This window comes from Anas platyrhynchos, chromosome 35 (genome assembly GCF_047663525.1).
Source record: "Anas platyrhynchos isolate ZD024472 breed Pekin duck chromosome 35, IASCAAS_PekinDuck_T2T, whole genome shotgun sequence".
Lineage (NCBI taxonomy): Eukaryota > Metazoa > Chordata > Aves > Anseriformes > Anatidae > Anas > Anas platyrhynchos.
This window is the reverse complement of record NC_092623.1, coordinates 2,234,814-2,259,252: the sequence shown is the minus strand read 5'-3', so window position 1 is coordinate 2,259,252 and position 24,439 is coordinate 2,234,814. Positions and strand designations below refer to the sequence as shown.

Here is a 24,439-nt window from a genome sequence, read left to right as displayed (position 1 = left end):
AACTTCTGATCTGAAACTTAAGAAAAATCAATCCACTTCAGGGTGCCTTTTTTGTTTGTCTGTTTACATTTTACAAGAGCAATGGTGAAATAAGGAGAATCCCATCTTCAGTGTTTCAAAATACTTTGTTTCTGCGTTTCAGTCACCAGAACATTGAGGAGTAGAGCTGGTGCAAAAACTGTGAGACGAGTCCACGGAGAAAACAGGGACTTGGAGCTGCGCCGCAGCTGTAGCGTCGGATGCAGTCGGTACTCTACTACTAACTCATCCATTCTATTTGACAAACTTATAACAAAGTAAGTCCTCTTTTCTTGCAGACCTCTTAAAATGATCTTTCTTAGCAAGGCTTTGCACTATGGCATGGTGTTGGCCTCGACTTGCTCTGTATTTTGACAGCAAAGAGGTATGGCTGCTCCTGGCATTGAGAGTTCAATTCGTTGAGTTTTCCCCATTTGGCAGTTTTCTTAGCATCAGAAGTGCGTTCATTTTTAATGAACTTTTTGTTCCATACTCACAAAAGTGAATGTAATGGTTGATTAAGAAACTGAGGACGGTTTGATACAGTCAAAGCAAAGTAGTCCTAGCAGTTCTGCATTTCTGTCCATGGTTTATTTCTGTTTCTGAAGCCAAAATTGTTTTCTGCTTCAGAATTTGCTTTCCTTGCATTTCATCATTTTCTACAACACGAAACTTAGATTCCCATGTAGAGAAGAACAAACAGCCTTTCCTCGGTTAACAAAAAATGACTTAATGCTACTGTGCAGAGCAACTTAAGTAGGATTAAAAGTTGACATAATTTTTTTATAACATCTTACTAGGATGTCAGAATTCTTATTTTCCTCCTGCATTTAAATATATATATTTTAAATGTGCTCAGTAAGAGGGGAAAATAAACCTGAAAACAGCGTATGGTTGCAAATCCTCAAAAGCTTGTTCTTAAATCTCTATCAAAAATAAAGATTTGACCTAATTTTTTGGTAATGTCTAAAATCTTGGCTAAGTGTCAATGACTTTTGCTTTGTGCATACTCCATTAAAATCTCTTACTGATTATGTGTGCTGTTTTATTTTTTTCGTACATGCCTAACTTTGCTCTTACATGTCAACTTTGTATCTTAGTACTGCGGAAGTTGTGCTACAAAAAATGGATGAAATGGAGCAGATGCGTAGATGCCAAAGATGTTGGGAAGATGTTGAGGTACAAATGACAGAGCAAATACTCCGTCAGTTTGCCACTTTTGTAGAGTATTTCACGTAGGGAAGTAACTTAGTTGTAATTTTAATTGAACTGAAATAACTTCCTTCCAAAGAATAGCGTGGTCTAAACTACCATTTGGTCTTGCTCTCTGGTTATATCTTCATGTCTTACTGATACGGTTGTGCTCCAGATATCTTTTCAGAGTGGAGGAAGCATCTTCTGCAGAAGATGTGGGATAACGGGGAGATGCTGCAATGCATGTCTTCCACTCCAGTTTCTGAATTGCCTTCTGCTTTTTGAATGGACACTGTTTACAAACAGCTGTTTCGGACTTGGGTTTTTACTCCAAATGTTACTAAAAGCTCTGCCTGGGGGACTGAATATGCAAAAAGACTGGTGCTTTCCATCAGCTTGGCAGTTTAAGCTGTTTAGCTTTTTATCCTTAACTCCTAAATCATATTTCTCATCATGCTCAGGAACGCACTTACTTGGAAAGCTTAACAAAAGGCAGTGCATAGCTTCCTGTGTTGGTCACTCGCTCGAATTTTGATTCCTGTTAACGTTTTTTTTCCTGAGAGCTCACAAAGAATCTCCAGTATCATGTAGCTCTAATCATCTGTTACAGGCAAATGGAGCTGTTTTCTTTAATTGACCTAACTTGCATTTCGGAATTCTTCCTTGGTTGCAAACTGCTCCCAGAGTTTTCAGGAACTGGAAGCCTTTCAAATTTCCAGCTGAATGAACTGATGGCTACTTTATGTATATTTGTTCGTGTGCTGGCCTTGCCTGAGAGCTTAAATAAACCCCTGTCTCTAGAGGAACCCCTGTTAAAGTTGTATGCAGCAATCATACTTCCTCTGTCCTAGTTTTGCTCTATTAAATTAAACTATTTTATTAAATTACTGTTCTTTTGAATGATAGGCACATCATTTTAAAACTTCCCGATAACCTACTTTCATAGCTTTTTGTTTAGCTCTGAATGTCCTTCTTTTCCTCTCAAATCACAGAATGGTTGAGGTTAGAAGGGGCCTCTGGAGGTCACCTGGTCCAACCTTCCCCTGCTCAAGCAGGGACACCTAGAGCTGGTTGCCCAGGGCTGTGAAATGAATCCAGAATTGTCCACAGTACTTTTTATTAGCATCTCTCACACGCCTGTATGATTTCTTTTGGTATGTCTGCTAGAAAGGTAGTTCTTTTTCCTTGGTTCTGTCACGCTGTAGGTTATTAACCTATGATTAACTAATGCACTCAGTTGTGTATGTGGGCAAGTATTTAACCACTGCATGTACTGAGCCCTGGTTTAGAGCAGAAATTCTTGTTACTGATTGTGGGTGCACGCAATCATATTCCCATTCTCTCCTCTTGTGCAATAATTTATTTTTTGTGTGTATAGGGGGTGCCTCGATAGTGTTACTGTGTAAGCATCAACAGACAGATGTGTCTGTCAGTGGATGTACGTGTATGCACGTCTGTTTTTCTGCACGTTTGTGACCGATCTTTCTTGCTGCTTGGAATTAGGAGAACCTTGATATCTTCACCTGTGTGAAGTCAGACTTTGAAAGAACTGGACCTGGCAGTCCAGATGAGATTGGTGAGTTCTGGTTTTAAGTTTTCTTTACTCTGTTCTAACCAAAAGCCTTGTCTTAAACAATTGAAACAAGCTAATCTACTGGGTATTTGTCTTCTGTAAAAATTCTGTGTTGCTTTTGACTTCACAAGCCTTAGTATGAGCTCTAGGGCTGTACTGTAGTGAGCTCAGAACAGGTGAAAAAAAAAAGTAGATGAGCTGACGAGTTAGATTATGTGATAGAGCTCACCTGCACACCTGCAAAGGAGCTCGGAGAGACAGTGACAGGAGGCTGAGCCCCAGAAAATAGTTTGCTCCTCCCTTCAGAGGCGCAGAGGAGCAGAGAGATGCACAGTGGCAGGTGGGAACCTGAGGGAAGTTCTTCAGAGGAAGAATGGCTGGGCCATGGACTAGTAAGGGAGAAGCAGAGTTGACTCCTTTGGAGGTCTAGTTAGGAAAACATTAGCTCAAAGTCTTAACAAGAGTAGCTTGAATACAAGGCAGGGGCCAGTCTAGAGGGAGAAGCTTGGTTAAAGTGTGTGGGTTTCAGGGAGCTGTGCAGTAGAGACTTGTAGAGAGGAATTTTAAATAGCATGTTGAATGGGAAATGAGCCCGGGTCAATTAATTGATGATCAAAATGCAAACTACAATTTTAAATCAGGAAAGAGCTAGAATATACTTTTATAATGAAAAATACGCCAGAAAAGAGTGAGGAAAGTGTCAGTGTTGTTATAAAGGAAGTTTAAAGGAAGTTATTGGAAAAAGGAAAGGGTTAGAGGAGCAATAAAGCAGAGAAATTCATGCTTTTGTGATAGAAGGGTTGGAACACCAAGGCCTGGAGATGGTAGTGATCACAAACTCATTTACTGATCGCTCAGTTTTCCGTGTGCTGTCTGTATACCCCATGGCACCTACCTTGCATTCAGAAAGTAATGCAGCCTTTGGGGTTAAAAAATAAAAACCAAAGAGGGCAGTGCTTTCCAAGAAAAAAAGATCCTTTTGGCAAACAGGTAGGTGAATGGAGTATGTATGTTCCTTCCTCGGTGTCCTGCTGTTAACGTGAGAGGATATTCTCCAGAACCCAGTAGATAATTGCACTCTGGTTCTTGTGTTTTTTACCATCTTTCATGAAACAACTTCAGGTTACTTGACAGAAGCTAATGGCCTAAGCTTATGTGCATTTGGCATTGTTTTCTCATTGGTGAGCTTCAAGCCTGTGTCTGGCCCATTATTGCTCACAGAATTTGTGGCAGAGCTAGACTTGGACTTAGATTACTACGCTTAGTCTTAGCCCTACAGATTATTAAAACCCTTTCCACTAAATACTTTCTGAAACTAAGAAGCGACTTTCTGAAATAGCTGTTTTCAGAAGATCTGCATCTTAGCTAAGCAATAGGACAGAATTTTGCCTGTTGTTAAACACTGAGGCTGACGACAAGTCCATCAGCAGTTTCAGAGAGGACAGAACAATGTCTAGATGCATGCTCATCTGCTAGGATTTGTGATTTCTGAAACGTGACTTGCATAAATTCATCTTAAGGTTTTGCAGGATCCACTGTGTCCTTAAAATAATGATAATAATAAAACTTACAGGCATCTGTGTAATGCATTTTGGATTTCATATAATTTGCAAAAGTACTTAACGATTCGGTGTCATGTTGTGGTACACTACAAACATCAAAAGGAAGTGAGAACAAAGAAAATGGTGGTGAAGATGTTCCAAGGCGTTACAACCTTCGACAGAGTAAACCTGCTGACCGCTACCAAGCTCCTATGGAAAGTAGGTTGAACGCACAGTTTCTCTTAAAACCTTATTTCGTGCACATAAGTGAGATAAAACTTTTGAATGCAAATACATGTGTTTGCGCACACAGTTCTGTTTCAGTTCTGTACCTTCATTCTGCACATGAACTTCACTGTTTTTATCAGACACGTGTGTCCTGTGCACATTGTATTTCTTTGCTGTTTGGCATACTTAGTGCTATGTATCCTTGATATAACAGTACTTAATCACACTTAATAGTCTTGCTCTTGTGATTTTCAGTTCACCTTTAAGCAGGGCGTAGTTTTCCACTTGTGCCATGCACTGATGAAAAGCAAAAACAGTTAAAAATTCTTCTGGAATTAGGGATGAGTGAAACACGTGGCATTTTCTTTCTCTTGTGATATCCTCCTCTCTTAAATGTATCTGTATCATTATTCTAAATTCTTTCCTTTCAGTAAGACAAAGAGATCAAGAGAGGACTAACTCGGGCCAGCCCCATTCTGTCAGACAGAAAGAGTCACTTGAAAATGCTGGGTCACAAAAATGTAGGAGACGTGCCAGGTTGGTGTATGGCTAGTGATAGCTCTTACTTATCCGTAGAGCTGTCAGTCTCCTTACTGCATAATGCTTCAAAGGGTTTTCAGTTTAGTGGTAATTACAGAGTAAGTTTATGAACGGTACTTTGGTAGTCTTAAGGTAGAGAGGAAAGAAATATTTGGAGGGGAGGAGGTGTATACTTTTAAGTTGGTTTCTTTTTTAAATCCGATATTTGTGGGTCACTGATAAGATGATTATGGAGGTAGTGTCTTGGGTTTCTGTAACTGAAATTCTTTGGTTCTGGAACTGAAGCCAGAATCCCCCCTTAAAAATCTTAGTCAGACTATTTAATCTTGAAGGATACAAATGATTTTCTTAAAACCGAAAATAATTGTATTCGATTTAGAGGGAGAGGCTTTATGGAAGTTTTGTTAGATTTAAAAAAAAAAAGAAAAAGTTATCAGTCAAATACTGACTCTAGTTTCTGTTTGGAATCAACTAATGTTTCTATGTGAAGTTAACCTTAAACAATAAAAGATCTAAATGAAATCATAAATTGCCTTAGTAATGATAAAGGCTTTTTGGATTCTGTAAGCAGTTAGTGCGTAGAGAATGCTGTTGATTGCCAGATATTTTGTTGAGCATTCTTGAAAGCAGACAGTTGTCACGAGGAAAATCATGTCATGGCCTTTGAAATCAGATTCCTAAGGAGTACAATGGACTGGAAAATAGATCTCAGAGTAAATTTTGAGATAGAATTCCCTTGATTTTTGGTGTTACTGAGTATCTGCTCTGTTTTCTTTTGAACTTTCTGGTCTATATGCTTGCTTGCAGACAGAGACGTGCAGATGACATCAGTGATTCTACACCCTCTTGCTCATCTCCCTTGCTTAGCACGTGTGATACGGAGGACGGTGGTGAGAGCAGTGAGGATGGCGAGAGCATATCTCCAAGAAGGTTGCTGTCGTTAGAGAATAGGGGAGGGATGAACCTCCTTCAAATTAATATTTAGCCATGCTTAAGTTTATCTGAATGTAACTGTGTAAGTTTATGTCAATTAATTAGGTCTTCTATATGTTAATTAATGTCTTCTACATTTGCTTGGCATTATTACAAAAACCAAAAATCTTCGAGCTGCATCTTAAAGAAAAAGAAGCCCTATAACTTCTCCTTAATTCGAATCAGGACTTTTTGAGTGAAACGTCAGAAACGGGACCTAAAGAGAGTTCAGAGGGATCAAAAGAAAGTTGGAAGAAGTCAGGGAGATGCAATGCAAATAGATAGTGCGGTAAGTCGTAAACTAATCATCGTGTCAGCGAGTGTTTCCAGTGATTACGAAAGATCTCAGTGTGCCATCTACAACTACCTTTGATGGTTTTCTCTAAAGCAACTTCAAAAATTGCCCAGAATGTTTCCGTTGTGCTGAGATAATTTCTGATGAAACCTTGATCTAGATTGCTGCTTTCTTTAACATACAAACTCTGTTGTGTTGAATTTCTCTCTAGATTGGATTTGAGAACGTGGGTGGTCTTTCGGAACACATCGCAGCTTTGAAAGAGATGGTGATTTTTCCCCTCCTGTATCCAGAAGTTTTTCAGCGGTTCAATATTCAGCCCCCAAGGTAACTCATTACAGTGATAAATCGTAAGTCAGCTGTTTTCAGGAGAAAGATCAGTTAAGGTATCAATATGCTTCCGTGCTTCAACATTTTTGGCAGCGGTGAACGTTTGTTTTAGTAGTAGCAAAAAGTGGTTTCTTAAAAACGGATAGAATCAAGAATATTTGTAGGTTAAAAATAGAAGCAATGTCTTAAAATTTTAAGTTTTACCATCTGGTGTTTTTAAAAAGTTGGGTTAGTTGGGTTGGAGTGGTTTTGTTCTCCGTTTTATGTACAAGTCAGCTTGATTAGTTTGCAAGCAAGAAGGGATTATCTAGTGGAAGTCAATTGTAACATGTTGCCTGGAAGCCCAGTTGTTTTTCCTGCCTACTTTTGCTTTTTTATTGCACAGGCTGTCTATTTTATGGCCCCCCAGGAACAGGGAAAACACTAGTTGCTTGTGCACTTGCCAGTGAATATAGCCGAAGTGACAGGAAAATATCATTTTTTATGAGAAATGCTTTGGACTGCATGAGAAAATACGTGGGGGAATCAGAACGCCAACTTCGTGTGTTATTTGAACAGGTGAGGTTGAAATGCACAGTGTATTCTGTCAGAGTTGAAACCATTATTTTCTGTGGTCAACGTTTTTAAGTAGAACTTGCTCTTTTTTTGTATTTTGTTAGGTTTTTTTTCCCACTGAAATGGAAATGCCAGTGTTTCTGCTGTGAATGTCAGCTGTAAGAACTACTGGAACGATTTGCTTCCTGTCACCCGGATACAGTGGGTTGAGACAGACTGTCTTCTGTTAGTCATGCCAGATACTTCAGTAGCTCTATCAGTAGAGGTCCCAGAGGCTAAAATGAAAGATGTAGTTTAGATGACATTCCAACCATGATGTTTTTGTGCATTTTTCCTTTAAATAATGCTGTTTTACTCTGTGTTTTCGTGCTAGGCCTATCAGATGCGACCTTCAATTATTTTCTTTGACGAGATAGATGGTCTCGCTCCTGTGCGCTCCAGTAAACAAGACCACGTTCACAGAATCACAGAATCACAGAATTTCTAGGTTGGAAGAGACCTCAAGATCATCGAGTCCAACCTCTGACCTAACGCTAACAGTCCCCACTAAACCATATCCCTAAGCTCCACATCTAAACGTCTTTTAAAGACTTCCAGGGATGGTGACTCCACCACTTCCCTGGGTACCCTGTTCCAGTGCCTAACAACCCTTCCGGTAAAGAAGTTCTTCCTAAGATCCAGCTTAAAACTCCCCTGGTGCAACTTTAGCCCATTCCCCCTCGTCCTGTCACCAGGCACGTGGGAGAACAGGCCAACCCCCACCTCGCTACAGCCTCCTTTAAGGTATCTGTAAAGAGCAATAAGGTCACCCCTGAGTCTCCTCTTCTTCAGGCTGAACAAACCCAGCTCCTTCAGCCACTCCTCGTAGGACTTGTTCTCCAGGCCCCTCACCAGCTTCGTCACCCTTCTCTGGACCCGCTCAAGCACCTCGATGTCCTTCTTGTAGCGAGGGGCCCAAAACTGAACACAGTACTCGAGGTGCGGCATCACCAGAGCCGAGTCCAGGGGGACGATCACCTCCCTAGCCCTGCTGGCCACACTGTTTCTGATCCAAGCCAGGATGCCGTTGGCCTTTTTGGCCACCTGAGCACACTGCTGGCTCATATTCAGCCGACTGTCCACCATCACTCCCAGGTCCTTCTCTGCCAGGCAGCTCTCCAACCACTCATCTCCCAGCCTGTAGCTCTGCTTGGGGTTATTGCGCCCCAGGTGCAGGACCCGGCACTTGGCCTTGTTGAACTTCATACAGTTGACCTCAGCCCATCGGTGCAGCCTATCCGATCCTCCTGCAGAGCCTTCCTATCCTCGAGCAGATTGACACATGCACATAGCTTGGTGTCATCTGCAAACTTACTGAGGGTGCACTCAATGCCCTCATCCAGATCATCGATGAAGATATTAAAGAGGACCGGCCCCAGCACCGAGCCCTGGGGACGCCACTAGTGACCGGCCTCCAACTGGACTTGACTCCATTTACCACGACTCTTTGGGCCTGGCTATCCAGCCAGTTTCTAACCCAACGAAGCGTGCGCCAGGGGCGTGGCCGTGCGGCGGCCGCTGGCGAGATGGCGGTGGTGGGGGGCGGTGGCGGATCCTCGGCGTCCTGCGCGCCCTCCGCCCGCGGCCTCGAGCGGCCCAACCCGCTGGTGCGCCTCACCTGCCCCGTGTGCCTCGAGGTGTTCGACAGCCCCGTGCGCATCACAGGAGTGCTAACTTCATGGAACACCTTCAGAGATGACACCGGTTTTCATACGATACTTTTGTGGTACGTGTTTCTACATCCTTGGAATACGTGAGCCTGATGACTCTTAAAACCCAGCTTTTTTTATGTAGCCACTACTGTAAAATGTAGTCCTTGCAGATGGTATAATGAGAGAAGTGGAATTACTGTTAAGTCAGAGGAGGAGACAGCTGGTTTTGTGTTGTGTTAACCAATATGGCCCTGGCAGTAAAGAATTTCTGTACCCTTTGTTCATAGGATTATGATGCTGATGAAGATGACATGATGGCACAGGTTTTGATGTGTTCTTTGCGGGATAAATAAAATAAAAAAGAAGACTAATTGTCAAACCAAGCTTCCATGAGAGGGAAATGGCTAGCATTCTTGCACTTCTCCCTGTCCATGCCAAGATGAACTCAGGCATTCAGAAATATGGAAGACTTTAATCTTTGTTTTGAATCCCCGTTTGATCTTTTGGTATCATTCTTGTTTTTTATTAATATGACTATGTTGCTCAACCACGTAAGGCTAATTTTCTTTTTTGTTTCACACAAAGCTTATTTATAGGTCAGTGTGGAGGAGACAGTTCTGTTTTCCTTCACATCTGCCTGTTTTCTGATTGCTTTCTGCCAGTTGTGCTAGTTTGACTAAAGCCAGAAATACTCCAAATTGACTGGCATGAGCTAGCTGGTAAATCTCTTCTTCCCCTGATCTTGTTTACATTTCTTAAATGATAGTATGAGAGGTGTCTTTGTGGCTCTTTTCCTTTAGTGAGACCCCTAGGTGCTAACTCACCAGATTAGTTCCTGTTTCAACTGGCCTATGATGCCTGTGATTTCATGATGTTTACCAGTGTTTGAATTCTCACAGGCAGCCTCTCAATTATATGGAAAACATGTCTTCAGTATGTCTTCAAACTGCAACATTCCTTAGCAAAAATGTTTGAAGCTGAGTAAGAAACTAGTTCAAAACACTTTAGTTCTATACCTGATTACGATTTTGTTCCATACTTTGACCATAATTTCTAGCCTGCCTGGAAAACAGAACTTTGGTGTTAGCTAAAATGCGTAACTTTCAACTGTTACAGCAAATATTAATCATTTGTTGGCCTTACTAAATTGGTGTTTAAAAAATCGGTTTTCTAGGAATCTTAAGCCTTATGCTTGTAGGGGAATTCAGAAGCTTTTTCAATATCCATATCTTATGTAAACTAAAAATTTCATATATATATTCCTAGTTGTTCCATCCCTCAAGGCAAGCTGGTAGCAAAACTTATAACCCGTAGCACTTGCACAGCACTGCCTTCCGCATTGCAGATTCTAACAAGTATTTTGAATTCCTGTTTTTACTTAAATGTCGCTAAGGTAGCTGAAGCTGTGCTTAGATTGTTTTCCATATACATACAGTATGGAGGTATAGCTTTCAAAGAAAATGTAAAATATAAACAAGTTTGAGTTCATAGACAATGGATACTTGATACTCAGTTGTACACTTTCATTGTAGAGTTTCATTTTTAGGTTAACACTAATTGCACGATCTGTGTGCTGAGATCAAGCAGTCTCAGAGACCCGAACAGAACTTGGAAATTGGAGTAGTAGTGCTGAGATGTCTGGTCTCATTGAACTTGGCATGCCTGATTGGAGCAGTGGACCTGCATCACCACAGAAGTGAGTACTAACCAATTTATTTGACCAATAAACTTCACACTCTGCAGACTGCAGCATAGCCTTACCCTTAAGAAATGAAACGCACCCCAGCTAAAACATCTTGATTAAACTTTGTGTCCAGCAAGTTTGTGGCTTCTAATATATTTAACTTGGTTTTGGTGTGCTTTCCCTAATGTGGTAAGGCTGGTATAGATTCTCACTGAGGTATCTGCTTGGTGACTGCAATCTTAGTCTTAGGGAAAAAATACATCAGTGTGGGAAAAGTACTGTGTTATGGGGTTGGTGATTCCTAATGCTTGGTCTGTGAAGAGATTACAAGGTGCTAGTGGTTGGGTAGGGATTTCTAGGTTCTGGCTATGACAAAGTTTTGTGATAAAGATTGGCCTGAGTCTAGATTTCTGCAACTGTTCTAAGTGCACTTCCACGCAATTCTGACATTCATAGGTATTACAGTTTTGCACCTACATAAAATCTGCTTGATCTTTGGGGAATGGAAAAAAAAAAAAGGATGATGACCTGTTTAATTTACTGTGAACACGTTAATTTATCCTGAAAACTTGTAACTCAATGCCAAAACAGGTGCTTCTAAACGATAGTTGAAACCAATTTACTAAGCCTGAGATCAGCATGTGGTCTGTGTTAACTTACCTATTTTTTATGTCTTAAAACGAGTCTTGTCCTTAAAAAGCTTGTCCATTATGACTACTCCTGGAAGAAAGTCATGTGGAATGTAACAAAATTTACTGAACCGGTAAGTAAAACTTGTATTTTTCTATTAGTTCCATTGTTTCAACTCTTCTGACGCTTATGGACAGCATAGATAACAGAGGGGAGATCGTGGTAATCGGAGCTACCAACAGACTGGATTCTATAGATCCTGCTTTACGAAGACAAGGACGCTTTGACAGAGTTCCTCTTCAACTTGCTAAATACAGAGGTGAGAACTTAAATTCAACATTAGTGCTACCGTGGCAAAGTCCAACTTTATAGGGAAAAAAAATTGACAACTTGAACAAAAGAGTGGTATGTAGAGACACCGCCTTGTTCCATGGAGGGCAAATCTGGTACTGGATATATATGGTCAGGATGATACCACCAAGTAGTTAGTTCTATAACCAAACCTTTCATTCCCAAAGTTGTACCTGTTTACTTAATTATTTAGTCCACTTGGGCGCTTTCATCATGAAGTTGTGTTTTTGGTCTCAATCCTTCACTTATGAATGAATAGGGGACGTGTTTGCATTTGATTGTGCCCCGGATCAGTGATAGTAGTTTGAGTCATAATTTTGTCTTTTTTTTTTCTTACTAGGAAATTAAGAAAGAAATCTCAGCCTTCTGGTCCGACACGTAGTCTTCAACATACTTAATTTTTACGCTCCAGAGGCTTTTGTTGCACACTGCTCTGTTATTTGTAAGCAATTTAGTAAATAGTATCTCATATAGGGATATAAAATCTAATATATATGTATTTTAAGATATTTTAAATTTATTTGACCTTTCGTAAATATATTTAAGTACTTTTATTTGATATTTCTGTTCTATATATGTAGCTCTCTATTTATTATCCTATATATATAGGATCATAGAGAAGTGAGAAACAAAGGAAAGAAACCAAAGGCACCTTCCCCCCCATCCACCCTCTTCCACCTCCTCCCCCCGAGCGGGGGGAGGGGTGTCCCATTGAGAGCTCTTGGAGCACCCATCCCTCTGGGTTGATCCCTGGCTGCTCTGACCCTACTTCAGTGCCACTCACAGGCAGCACAGGGCAGGAAGGGTGCCGGCCTCCCTTGGGGGAACCGGGGGCTGCCCACTGAGGTCTTCTGGCAGCCCCGTATCCCACGGGGCAGCTGCTTGCCAAGCCTCGGGGCTTCTGGAAGGTGGAAGGCAGTCCTCATGGCAGGGACCGAAGCCCCGCAGCGCTGCGTCCTCCTACCTGAGCCCCTCGAGGTCCTGCTGCTGGCCGTGGGTCTCCCCTCTCACACTCCTGGGGCAGTTGGTGGGATGGCTCCTCCTTTGCCACACTTGCGAGAATAGGCAGCTACGATGGGAGGCTTTGGATGCTCTTCATTACCTCTTCCGATTCATCCAGACAAACAGTAAGAGAAGCTGTGTTGGGCTGCCCTCCCCTCCAGCCGAGAGGCTCCCCCCCAAAAAAACGGGACTGGCTGGATACCCCTGGTGGGGTGGGGGGTAAAAGCAAAGGGTAAAAAGGGGGGGGGAGGAGGAAAGGAGGAAATAGGGTACAAGTGGTAGGGTAAAAAGAGGGGGTATGAGGGGAAGGGCATACGGACTGGGGGCAAAAAGGGGGAGGGGGGCTAGAGGGGGCACTGGGGCTCCACCGGCCCTTCTGACCTGGACCAGCTCTGCTGGCGCTGCCGAGCTGTGCTGCCCGATGCCCGGTGCCATCCCGGTTGTGCTCTGCAGGTGCTGCTGGAAGAGGAGCCCTTGGACGTTCTGCACACAGCGGTGCAGCAGCAAGCCATGCTTGCACTTGGCCACTTGAGGTATGTGCCCAGCCCCTGCTCTGGCCCTGGGCCTGGCTTCCAGGCTTCCCCTGTCTAGACAGCAGCCTGGCAGTGCCAGCCACGGGGCCGCTGCTCGCCAAGCCTCGGGGCTTCTGGAAGGTGGAAGGCAGTCCCCATGGCAGGGACCGAGGCCCCGCAGTGCTGCATCCTCTTCCCTGAGGCCCTGAGGCCCTGCTCCCAGCACCGTGACAACGAGGCCCCTTGCTTTCTTTGCAGCTATGTCAACTTAGCACTGGATGGCAGGAAGAAGAGCATCCTGCTCACCTGTTTCAACAGTGTCTTCTTGCTGCCCTCACACGAGCATTTGGAGTGCCAGAGCCGCGTCTGCTACTTGAAGGTATGCTCTGGGAGAGCTCTTGGAGCACCCATCCCTCTGGGTTGATCCCTGGCTGCTCTGTGCTGAGATCTGTGCAGATCCTGGCAGAGGGAGAGGGACTGGAGATCCACTGCCACCCCTTTGTTGTCCTTGCAGACCCTGGATGCCATGGACCGCATGCTGAGGCTCTTCATAAGAAATTCTCCCACCTCCGGCTTCACTGAGCTCCAGGACATCTTGCAGGTCTGCCACTTGCCAAGAGCAGTGTTCCCAGGGGCGCTTCCTCACCCGGAGGGAATTCAGCATCCACTCCAGAATGGACAGACCCTACTTCAGTGCCATGCACAGGCAGCACAGGGCAGGAAGGGTGTCCGCCTCCCTTGGGGGAACCGGGGGCTGCCCACTGAGGTCTTCTGGCAGCCCCGTATCCCCTGGCTGCAGACCTTTCCCCTCCACAGACTCCTCCTGTGTCGGAGAAAAGCCTTGCCCATGGCACTCCTGGGCTTCCTTTACGTCTACACAGTGGCAGGAATTGGACCCCTCTTCCCAGGCACTGCACTGGTCACCACTGGTGCTGCTGCTGTCCACCTGCCTCCCTGTCCGTGGTGCTTTCCTCCCGAGATCGGAGTGCTGCGGGAGCCCAGCACTGATGCTCCTGCTTTAGCGGGCATCAGCTCCCAGGGCAGACCAGCACTTTCTCCCCTCACAGATTCTGCTGCTCTTTGCCAACTCCCACAGAGAAGCTATTTGCGAGAGGGCCGTGGGGAGGGCCGCGAAGCTGACCGGCTGGCTAGCCACACGCTTCTCACCGGAGGTAAGGAGCCACGCACCCCTCCAGCCAGCCCACCTCCCCTTCCCCGCAGACCACATCAGCCTGCAGCTCAGGGGTGCTGCCAAGGCAAGCCCGGCTACAGACCCTCAGCTAGGGCTCAGCCCTGAAGCAAGGGCCTTCAGCCCTCCTTTGCCCATGGACCCCGAGTGGGGGATGTTCCCAGTCCCTGAGAGCACTCTTGGGAGCCAGCTCTGCCCCCCGTCCTGTGCAGGCCTCAAGCGCCCAGGGAGCACGGTGGGAGAGCAGGCATGGCCAAGGCTGCTGACTCACCTGGGAGCCAGCCCTGGGCACACTCTTGGCTCCAGGACTTTGGCCCCAGCTGCCTCCCACAGCACTTCCCTCCTCTCTCTCTCGCCCAGGACCACAGCGCTGATGGAGGATACACTGAGTGCAATGTGCCGCTCCTGGGACAGTTGGTGGGATGGCTCCTCCTTTGCCACACTTGCGAGAACAGGCAGATACGATGGGAGGCTTTGGATGCTCTTTATTACCTCTACCAATTCATCCAGAAAAACAGTAAGAGAAGCTGTGTTGGGCTTCCTTCCCCTCCAGACACAGGCACTGCCTGAGGCACTTGCTTCTTCTCCTAAGTAGTGCCATGGAGCGCTCTTGTGGAGACCTCTAGAGCGGTCTTCCTAGAGAGAGGATCCCTGTATGTCCCCCTCGTATCCCTGCACTACAGCGCTCCAGCCCTTCGAGCCACCCCCCACACCTCAGTTAGGCCAATAGCGTTTTAGTTGTGCGATTTGCACGCAGGGCTCTCGTTCCTTTGCGTGTCCCAGGCTGGGAGCATTTGCATGTGTACCCCTGAGGCACACGTCAGCCCTTGCTCTCTTGCCATCTCCGTTGCTCCCATCAGCTGTCTGCCTTTGCTTTCCATCTCTGTCCAACACTGCCTCCCTGGGCTCTGCAGCATCTCCGCCCTCCTCAGCCATTCCTACTCAAAAGCTCTTTTCACCACTTGGTAAGCCTCCTAACAAAAGTGGCTTGTCCTTGTGAATCTTCTTCTTTTTGTCCCCCTCCGCTGCCGCCGTGTTTAGGAAGAACAGCGCCAGAAGCTAGTCAACAGCCTCAGGGGAAAGCTGAGGCCATACCGAGGCTTCCTTTACCCACTGCCACGGACATTGCCACGGTAATGAGTTCCTCCCTTCCTGGCACACTTGTCCCAGCAGCAGCAGGAGACTTGTGGGAACACAGGGCTCCAGCATCAGTGCGGCTGGTGTGGCCTCGCTGTTCTGGCCCGCGCGGTCCTGCTGTCCCTGAGTAGGGCCTTTCCATAGGCCTCCCAGCAGCAGTTTCTCCTGGCCCTCCTGGCCACCAGCAAGCCCCGCATATCTCCAGGGCCAGCACCCTGGGCCCGTGCCTCCAACCCTGGTCCCTCACCCCGAGGGCTCTTCTCAGCCCCCACCACGCAGGGACTGCAGCCCCTGCTTCCTGCTTTCCCGTGGGCACTGCTGCCAGCACGCTCAGGCATCTGTCTCCAGAGCTGCTCTCACCGCTCAGTTCTGCAGCACCATCGGGGCACTTGCTGCAACGTGTCTTATGTCCCTTCCTCCTTGCAGAACTTTGGAAAATACCTCCAGCAGTCTCAGAGGACAGACGTCATCCTCAAGGTCATTGAAGCCCTGAGAGACTCCAACACATACGACAAGCAGGAGGTCAGCGGTGTGCTGGACATGGCCATCGAAGACCCTGCCTCCTGGCTGACCGACGTAAGTGGCCTGCAGTTGGATTGCCCTGCCCGTTAGCCCATGTCAGGCCCCGCTTCCTCCCTCCCACGTCCAGCCCTCTCAGGCACCGCAGGCAATCCCTGGAAGCCATCCCAGAGCCATGGGAAGGGCAGTTGTGTGAGTAGTGGCTGAAAGTACGTCTGCACTCCACTTTTGCCTCTCCAGGTGCCAGAGATCGTGAGGTGCATCTACAGACACGTGGAGTGCATCAACACGGCATCAGCCCGGCGCAGCCTGGACAGCCTCATCCTCTGTCTGGCCAACCAGCGGCCAAGGGAGGTGGCCAGCACCCTGCTGCAGATGTGGCCATCATCTGACAGGCATGCCAACCTTCAGGTCTTCTTGTATGGGAGGGGAGGGGACAGGAGACTTTCCGCCTGACACATCCACAGCAAACTCCAGGGCCCTGCTCTGCGTTTCCAGAGCAGGGCCCTCCACGCCGCCATGCTTTCCAGCCGTGGTTCCTTGGCCACAGCCAGGGCAGCCAGAGCTGAGCAAGCCAGCCAGGATCCCTGCCACCACAGGGAACGTCATCTCTGCCCTCTCCTGCTTGCCTGGACAAGGCTCCCAGGGCACCCCAAGGGAGGGGGGCGGCAGGGCCAGGGCTGCAGGACAGCCTGGGGCCTGCAGGGCCTGTGCAGGCCACGGCGCTGGGGCGGAGTGTGCCCTGCTGACTGAGTGCTCTGTCCTTGCAGCGCTGCCCTGGCCATGTGGGAAACCATGTTCTCCCAGAAGCAGACGATGGAGAATGTCCTGAGGGAGACACTTGGCGTGCTCCAGGAGCAGAAGCTGCGCGGGCTCCCGGGTTTCATCCCAGAGGACAACTGCATCCCTCACTTGGCGGTGAGTTACTGGACGAGGCCTTGCTCCTCTTCAGGGCCGTGTGTGTGCCTCTGCCCATCTACCCCCAAACTGGCAGCTCCTTCAGGACGTCCGTGCGGGAGGAGCAGGCAAAGAAAGGCTGCTGGGTGCTGCCAGGCACAGGGCACTCAGGGGCCCTGCGGCCCTCCACAGCCACAGCTGCCCCTGGCCTGAGGCACCAGGAGAGCCAGGAGCTGCCTGCAGCCCTGCAGGCTCCGACAGTCTCTCAATGCTGTGTTCCTTTCAGTTGCTGGCCCACCCAGATGTTGGAGAAGACGACTCGGAGGCCCTGCGCCACCTCCAGAGGCTCTTGAAGCATCCCAACCGAGTGACGTACTCGGTGGTGCTCAGCGCTCTCCTCCCAGCGTCAGAGACACCTGTCACGGTGAGCAGGGCACACTACTGTGAAGGCCGGTGGGCCTTTGTCCTGAAGGTATCATGGCCTGCTCCCGGCCAGCTGGGAGGGCTCTGCTCTGCCCGCAGCTCTGTGGCGCAGAAGAAATGGCCAAGAAATGAGCTGGCCATGGAGGGGCCCAGCGGCTCTCTGGGGAGCTTTCCATGCATGCCGTGTACCTTTTGGAGTGGGTCCGAAAAGGGGGCACAGAGTCTTTGCTCAGCTGCCCTCCTTTTCCTACCCTTGCTCCCCTCACATACGCAAGGGCTGCCCATGGCCATCGCCTGTCTGGTGGCTGCTGCCCGGTGCGACTCTCGTGCTGCCTCTGCGCGAGCAAGATGGCAGCCTGGTGCTCTGGCACCACAGGCTTCTGGCCAGGGTGGCCTTTCATCGTTTCACCAACTGGAAACTCTGTCCTTCCTCCAGGCAAGAAAACTTCCCGTGCTGCTGCCAGGCATCATTCAGGGCCTGCACGTTGCCAGGGCTGACACCAAGATGAAGGCCCTGCTTCTCATCGGAAACGTGATGGATCACGTGAAGAGGAAGCAGGCCAGCTCCATCGCTCTGCAAGTGGCTGGGGACATCCTGCCACTGTTTAACGATGTAAGGCTGCTGCAGGACCTGAGCCCACAGATGGGCACTCTCATGACAGCTGCCCCCCGTGAAGGAGGCCTCTTACTTTCCCTCTAGTGGGGCTGTGTCCTTTCACTGTGGCTACAGATCTGGCCACAGCTCCTCTGAGCACACTCTGATTCTGTAGCACCTCCGTTCACGTCAGCCACCCTAACGCCCCTGCTCACCGCGGGCAGGGAGCAGCTCTTGCTGAAGTCTTCCTCTCTTCCTCCCCACCAGGAGTGCAGCCAGCTGCAAGAGCTCTCCATCTGCCTCTACAACAAAGTGATGCAGGCTGTGTTGTGGTACCACAAGAGGCAGCTGAAGAAGGTCGTGCAGAGGGGCCTGCTCCCACTCTTTTTTCACCTGAGTGACCAGACCCAGAGCGTGGCCAAGGTGCGTATGGCATACCTGACTAGAGGGACTAGCAGACTGACACCACAGGGGTTGCCTGGGTGTCCGGGGCCAGGGCTGAAGGTAATCGGGCACTTGGCATGTGTGTCCCTTCGGGGTGCAGCTGCCTGTGTCATGGAGAATGGGGGCACAGCTCCCCTCCTTCCTTATGCCAAACGCAGTTCACACTCACCCCCTACTGCATTATCCCACCGGGGGCTGGGAAAGGCCTGCAGCCCTGCCAAGAGGTGGGCGTTGCCAGGTCCCCTTCCCTGGGCTCTGGTGCCATCTCTCAGCCTCTGCTGCTCTGCAGGCCTCCCTGGAAGCCCTTGTCACCGCTGCAGACTTCCTGAAGCAGGGAAAACTCAAGCACCTGGCGCAGACAGAGCAGACCTGGAAGATCGCAGAGTACTTGGTAAAGACAACAGCTCTCTCCATACCTCAAAACCCCAGCCCCACAGGGCTCGTGGCTGGGAGATGGGAATGGCCTGAGGGGAAGGGGGGGTGTTGGCAGGAGGGGGTGGTCTGTCCAGCCGGGCAGGGTCTGCAAGCCCTGTAACCTTGCGCTCTCTGCAGCTCGTGCAGGACAAGGGAAAGGTGGAGAAATACCTGCAGCAGAGCCTGCCGTACCTGCAGCACACTCAGGTCGCCTTGCGGGAGGCAGCCGTCAGGTTCATCGGTGAGCCACAGCCCCCGGGGTCCCTCTTTTGTCAGCCTTTAGCAGCCCCAGTGTCCCTAGAGTCCCCCCCGGGACTGGGTCCCCATGCAAGTGGGCCTGGGGGCAGCCTTGCAGGCTTCTGACAGCAGCTTTGTGCCTAGGTCTTGCCGCGCAGCACTGCAAGGACCAGAGCGAGATGAAGATCCATGAAATCTGCAGCAGTGAGTGAGGGCAGCGGGGGGTGGGTCCACGACCGGTGGGGCAGGGGGCATTCACCTTTCTCAGAGGGAAGGGAGAAAGTTTGTATGGCCAAAAGCTTGGCTGGGGTTGAAGCTGGCCAGTACTGCGCTGGCTAAGAAAAAGGGCTTTTCTGGAGTATGTTAACAGCAAAACACATCTGTCTACAACTTCCTTGTGACGGGGAGCAGAGAGGGAGGCACCGAGCTCTCCTCTCAGGCGACCGGTGATAGGAGGCGAGGGAGTGGCTTAAAGCCGGGTCAGGGGATGTTCAGATCAGATTTTGGGGAAAAGTTCCTCCCTGAGAGGGTGGTTGGGCACTGAAGCAGGCTCCCCAGGCAAGCAGGCATGGTGCCCGAGCTCGCGGGTGTTCAAGAAGCATTTGGACAAAGCTGTTGGATATGTGGTGTTAAGTCCTGTGCCGTCCAGTGTGCAGTCAGGAGTTGGGCTCAGTGATCCCTTCCAACGCAGGATAGTTAATGATTCTCTGACTCTAACCCCTTGGTCCCTCTGTGTCTTTGCGGGAAGTGACGGGTGGAGGGGTGGCAGGCTCTGCCCGCAGTCTCTGCAGACAGGTGGGTTTCATTTCTGCTCTGTTTATCTCCATTGCAGTCCTCCGGCCCTTGCAGAATGACGAGGAGGAAAGTGTTGTGTCTCTGGCCACTCAGACCATCTTCATCCTGACACGTCCAAGGGAGCAGCTGACATCGAGCTGGTGCCGGCGGGCACTGTGCTGCTGCCTCTCCTAAGCCAGGGAGAGGCACAAAACCTTCAAACGCCTGCATTCCATTAAAATTCCAACACCACGTGCAGGGCCGTGGAATCCTTTGCATGGTGTGCTGAGCATTCCAGCCTCTACCGTAGTGGGCAGCTGTAAGGGTTTTAGGTGGTGTGGTGGGGAATGGCTTAGGGGCGGTGGCTTATGGAAAACGGACTCCACAATCCATAAGATTGTAAAGTAGGTGTGTTTATTCAGCGCTGGGCGGCACGGGGGTAGTCCCCCTGTGAGAAACAAAGTTGTGTTTTTGCAGTACAGAACTAATTTTCTGTATTGCAAGGTAGTTGTGTAGTCATAACAAGGAGAAATGCTAAGTAGATGAGTGGACGGTAGAAGGCCTCGCTGTTCCAAAATAAGTTGCAAGCTTGAGACAAACAGGATGAGCAGTATGAGAACAGTAAAACAAAGATCACAAGACCTCAACACACAAGAAGGGAGAAATTCAAGGGTTGAAAACAAGACAAATGGTACATATATGGTATAGAGGAGGGTCGAGCAGCTTGTGAACCTGTAGTACTCTGCCAATGAGGAAACAGGGGAGGTGATCAGGTGTCGGGTAATAGGGCATAAAAGGTTAGGATTTGTCTACTAAAATGCGCTCCTGATTGACAGGACGCCCGCCCTTGCAATCGCGAATAAAATAGCTTCACAGAAGATTCTGTCTAAAGAAAGTTATGTGAGATTTTCCTCACACCACCAAGGTCATGCGCACCTCATGCGGCAACTTGCCTTGCTTATCTGCAGCAAAGAGTTACTAGGCCTGAAGTTCCACAACGCACCTGTACATATTCACAGTCTGTCCCCACTTCGTCTTAAAATTAGTCCCAAGCAGTCATTGCTGGAAACTCCTCCCATCTGCGCTTGCGCAGTGTCTCCTGGTGGTCGTCATCAGGGGTCGTGGGGATGAAGGTTGGTGACTCTTCCTCGTCACTGCAAAATAACATCATCTTCCTATCCATAAGCATGCTGTAAATATTACTCACTTGACGAAGAGCTGCATGCAGAAAAGGCACCTACTACTACATAGATGGCTATACTCTCAAAGATCCTAAAAAAAGCTTCTTGCTTTAGGTAATTTGCACAATGTACCACGGCTAGCAAAGACGCTGAGTAGCATCCTAGCTTAATGCCATCAGCGCTCTATCTGTGCTTGATAAGAGTCTCCTAACTCCCTCTCTCTGTCCCCCCATTTCTATATAGTTAGTGCATTCATTTCATTTCTAAAAGGTAGTAAATTATTGTATTCTCCTAACTCCCTCTCTCACTGACCACCTCCCTGGTGCAAATGGGAGGAGTTTCCGGAAATGACTGCTTGGGACTAATTTTAAGACGAAGCGGGGACAGGCTATGAATATGTACGGGCGCGTTGTGAAACTTCAGGCCCATGTAACTCTTTGCTGCAGATAAGCAAGGCAAGTTGCCACGTCAGGTAGTCATTGGTGGGATTACCCCCCGTTCTGCCCAGCGCTTACAAGCTTACTGATTGTGGACTCCTTTTTCTTTAAGTCAGCTTGCCTGTGGGCACCGGGCTCCTTTCAGGGTCTGCCGAGGCCCCCGTTTGCTCTCGTGTCTCTTGCCATCCAGCGCATCCCATAGCCCCGGGGAACACCCTTCAGCACCCTGCGGAGCCCTGCCTGTCCCCTTCCGCAAGGGTCAATGTTGAAGATCGACTCCACCTTAAGGGCCATAGTGCCTTTTGTGGCTTCTCTGGTCTCTTTGAAACAATGAGGATAAAACAGAAAAGATGTAACATAGCAAGCTGAAGGGATTGCTGAACTTGATAAATTGTTGTATCGGCCTTGCTTTTGTATATAAGACTCAGTTCTAGCCACAAAATCAAGGCTGAAGAAGAAACATGGTGCCCATGAAATTAGCCTTAATTGAATTAGCCTTTCTTTGCCTGCTCCTCCTGCACGTACATCCTGGAGGAGCTGTACATTTGGGGGTAGATGGGGAGGGGTGAGGGTTGTCATATTTACCCAGATATTGCCCCTTACATAATCGTATCTCCCTGTCTCTAAGGGGGAAACGGATCCTAGGCCAGGAGCTGGTGGGGCTCATTGAGAGGGCTTTAAACTAGGTAAGACGGGGGACGGGGCTGAAACAAAGCTTGTTAGAGCTGTGCCGGGGGGACAATGGCAAGGCTGGGAGAGAAGGCAATGGCCCAAGTGAAGTGCATCTCCACTAATGCATGCAGCATTGGTAATGGCATGCATTAATGCCATGAGCGCAGTGTTGTGGGGAAATTCCTGAGTGCGTGCAGCAGGCTTCAGAATTCACTTGCAGAGGCAGGAAATGTCCCCATCCCGCAGCACCGCTGCATCCTGCCAGCGTGCAGGGTTCTTTAGGTGGGTCAGAGTGTATGGGCTGATGCGTTTCCAAGTTGAGAGAGAGAAGCACGTCTTTTTGAGGTAACAACTCGTAGGATCTTTGCGAGTAAAGCCATCTTTGTAGTAGTAGGTGCCTTTACCGCATGCAGCTCTTCTTCAAGTGAGTAATTTTTACAGCGTGCTTATGGATAGTTGTTGTTTTGTTAACAACTTCTTACGTCGTTGTTAACAAATGATGTTATTTTGCGTGTTTTCTCTGTGGTTCTAGGTCCCTTCTGATTTTTGCAGAATTACGGGGCTTCCTGCAATTGTGACCTTATGCCTTCACCTCTATTTCAAATATTATCAAAGTTGCAACATTGGTGGTAAAGTGATGGAGCAGGGTTTAGGGGAAATGTATCATCCAAGTTCCCTGTGCCAGAGTGTGTTGCCGACGGAAGGAAGACACAGACGCTCAATATGAGTGAACAGTGAACTTCAACTTTAATGGATAGCTCAGTCGTCTTTTATCTAGTTTGAACATAATCAACTCATACATATTGCAGAAACTAAGCTCAGGATTGGTTAACACTTCCCGGGCTTTTCAGTCTGGCCCTCCTTCTTTTGGCTACCTGTCCCACCTTAGGGACTTTCCCCGATGGCCCAAGGGCATCGTGTCCTTGAGCCTGATTGGCTCTCAGCCAGCTGCATACGTGCCAAGGCTCATGTGAGTTGAGTGCGGTGCTTCACCAGCCCATTGTCTCCCAACTGCTCAACATTCACATGTCCTGCCTCACTTAACGATTCCTCCACAATTCCCCCGTTTTTATTTTGCAGCAACTATAATCAATATAACTATAAGTAGAAAACGAAGTTCCTCTTTGACGAAGAAAAAACCATCCACCCATGTTCCCAAAAACAGATTTAAACCAACCTTCAAACCAACTATCTTGTACTACAATTTTTTTTTTTTTTTTTTTTTGCGTATGATCCCTTAACCATTTCAAACATAATCAACTCATCAACGAAAGGATCAGACGCAGAAGCGAGGAATAGGCAAAATGAACTTTGTCCGGTTTGATTTGCCCAAGTGACCCACATATTGGTTTGAGGATCGATTTTGCTTAGGATGGCACTATTACGTCCAACCATCATTGTCAAAGATAATGCAACCAAAATCCCTTGTGCCGTTAGATCAGCCATGGTTGCTGTTATTCGTACTTGATGACTTTTCTTCAATGGCTGGTTTAACACACCGACTAGGCACCCAGGTTGGCCCTGTAGGGGAAGAGATACACACATAACCTCGCCCCATATAAATCACATCAGCAGGCCCCAGCCATTGTCCCGTTTTCATATCTCGGTACAGTACTCTCATGATACATTTATTATCATTTTCAGACTTAATGTAATGACGTGTCGCGGGTGGTTCCTCATCATCTCCAAATACACACAAATGATTGAGAACAAATAAGGTTTTATCCACCCTCTCTCTAATATCTGTAATGTCTTTAAACTTTTCCAAGTACTGCTTAACTGTTCCATTAGCCCTTTCTACTATAGCTTGACCAGTTGGTGAATGTGGAATACCAGTTATATGCTTAATGTTCCACAGTTCCATAAATCGCTTAAGTGGCCCACTAACATAGGCTGGACCATTATCTGTCTTTATGGTTTGTGGTACTCCCATTACTGCAAAACAACTGGCAAGATGACGTCGTACATCCCGAACTTTTTCCCCAGGCTGCGGTGTAGCCCAAATCATGTGATTATAAGTGTCTATCGTTACATGCAGATATCTCAATCTGCCAAATGCTGTGACATGAGTGACGTCCATTTGCCACACTTCGTTGGTTTTAATCCCTCTCGGGTTTGTTCCGATTCCGATTCCCACACCCGAATTGTAATGACTACACGTTGGGCAAGCTTTTACTATCACCTGCGCATCAGCTCTAGACAGTTTGTAAGCCCGCGCAAGTCCTTTAGCGTTCTGGTGAAAAATAGCATGAGCCTCCCGAGCTCTGCAAAAGGGTGACAGTGGTGCTTCAGTAGCTGTTGCGGCGACTAGTTGGTCCGCTCGAGCATTGCCTTCTCCCAGGCCTTCTTCCCACTGATGACTCCTTATGTGTATTACTGCATACGGTTCACTTCTTTGAGCTAT

The 24,439-nt window shown here is 47.9% G+C and overlaps 2 protein-coding genes and 1 long non-coding RNA gene across 4 annotated transcripts in view; all 3 read left to right on the top strand.

Annotated features, from left to right (window-relative positions):
- The window catches only part of LOC113841623 (ATPase family AAA domain-containing protein 2-like), a 105,271-nt gene extending 98,570 nt beyond the window's left edge, over positions 1-6,701 (top strand). Inside the window, exons 13-17 of the mRNA XM_072032071.1 lie at positions 2,716-2,788; positions 4,359-4,545; positions 4,986-5,091; positions 5,902-6,355; positions 6,573-6,701. The gene's annotated coding sequence lies outside the window, so the exon portion shown is untranslated. The remainder of the gene's footprint in view (positions 1-2,715; positions 2,789-4,358; positions 4,546-4,985; positions 5,092-5,901; positions 6,356-6,572) is intronic.
- A 1,468-nt stretch (positions 6,702-8,169) lies between these two features.
- LOC140000965 (uncharacterized) lies at positions 8,170-12,101 on the top strand. Of its 2 annotated transcripts, none has more exons than XR_011806159.1 (2): positions 8,170-9,443; positions 11,413-12,101. It is a non-coding gene; the product is annotated as an uncharacterized lncRNA (long non-coding RNA). The 2 variants fall into 2 exon arrangements; XR_011806158.1 differs by having other exon boundaries at positions 8,170-10,633.
- Positions 12,102-13,642: 1,541 nt separating this feature from the next.
- LOC140000911 (uncharacterized) lies at positions 13,643-20,623 on the top strand. The gene is made up of 14 exons (XM_072032017.1): positions 13,643-13,717; positions 14,184-14,288; positions 14,666-14,822; positions 15,347-15,438; positions 15,869-16,018; positions 16,202-16,356; positions 16,732-16,879; positions 17,145-17,282; positions 17,718-17,894; positions 18,144-18,299; positions 18,610-18,711; positions 18,873-18,975; positions 19,116-19,175; positions 19,804-20,623. Exons 1-14 carry the CDS (start codon positions 13,643-13,645, stop codon positions 19,938-19,940), a joined length of 1,755 nt encoding a protein of 584 aa, XP_071888118.1. The 3' UTR covers positions 19,941-20,623.
- Positions 20,624-24,439: the final 3,816 nt, after the last annotated feature.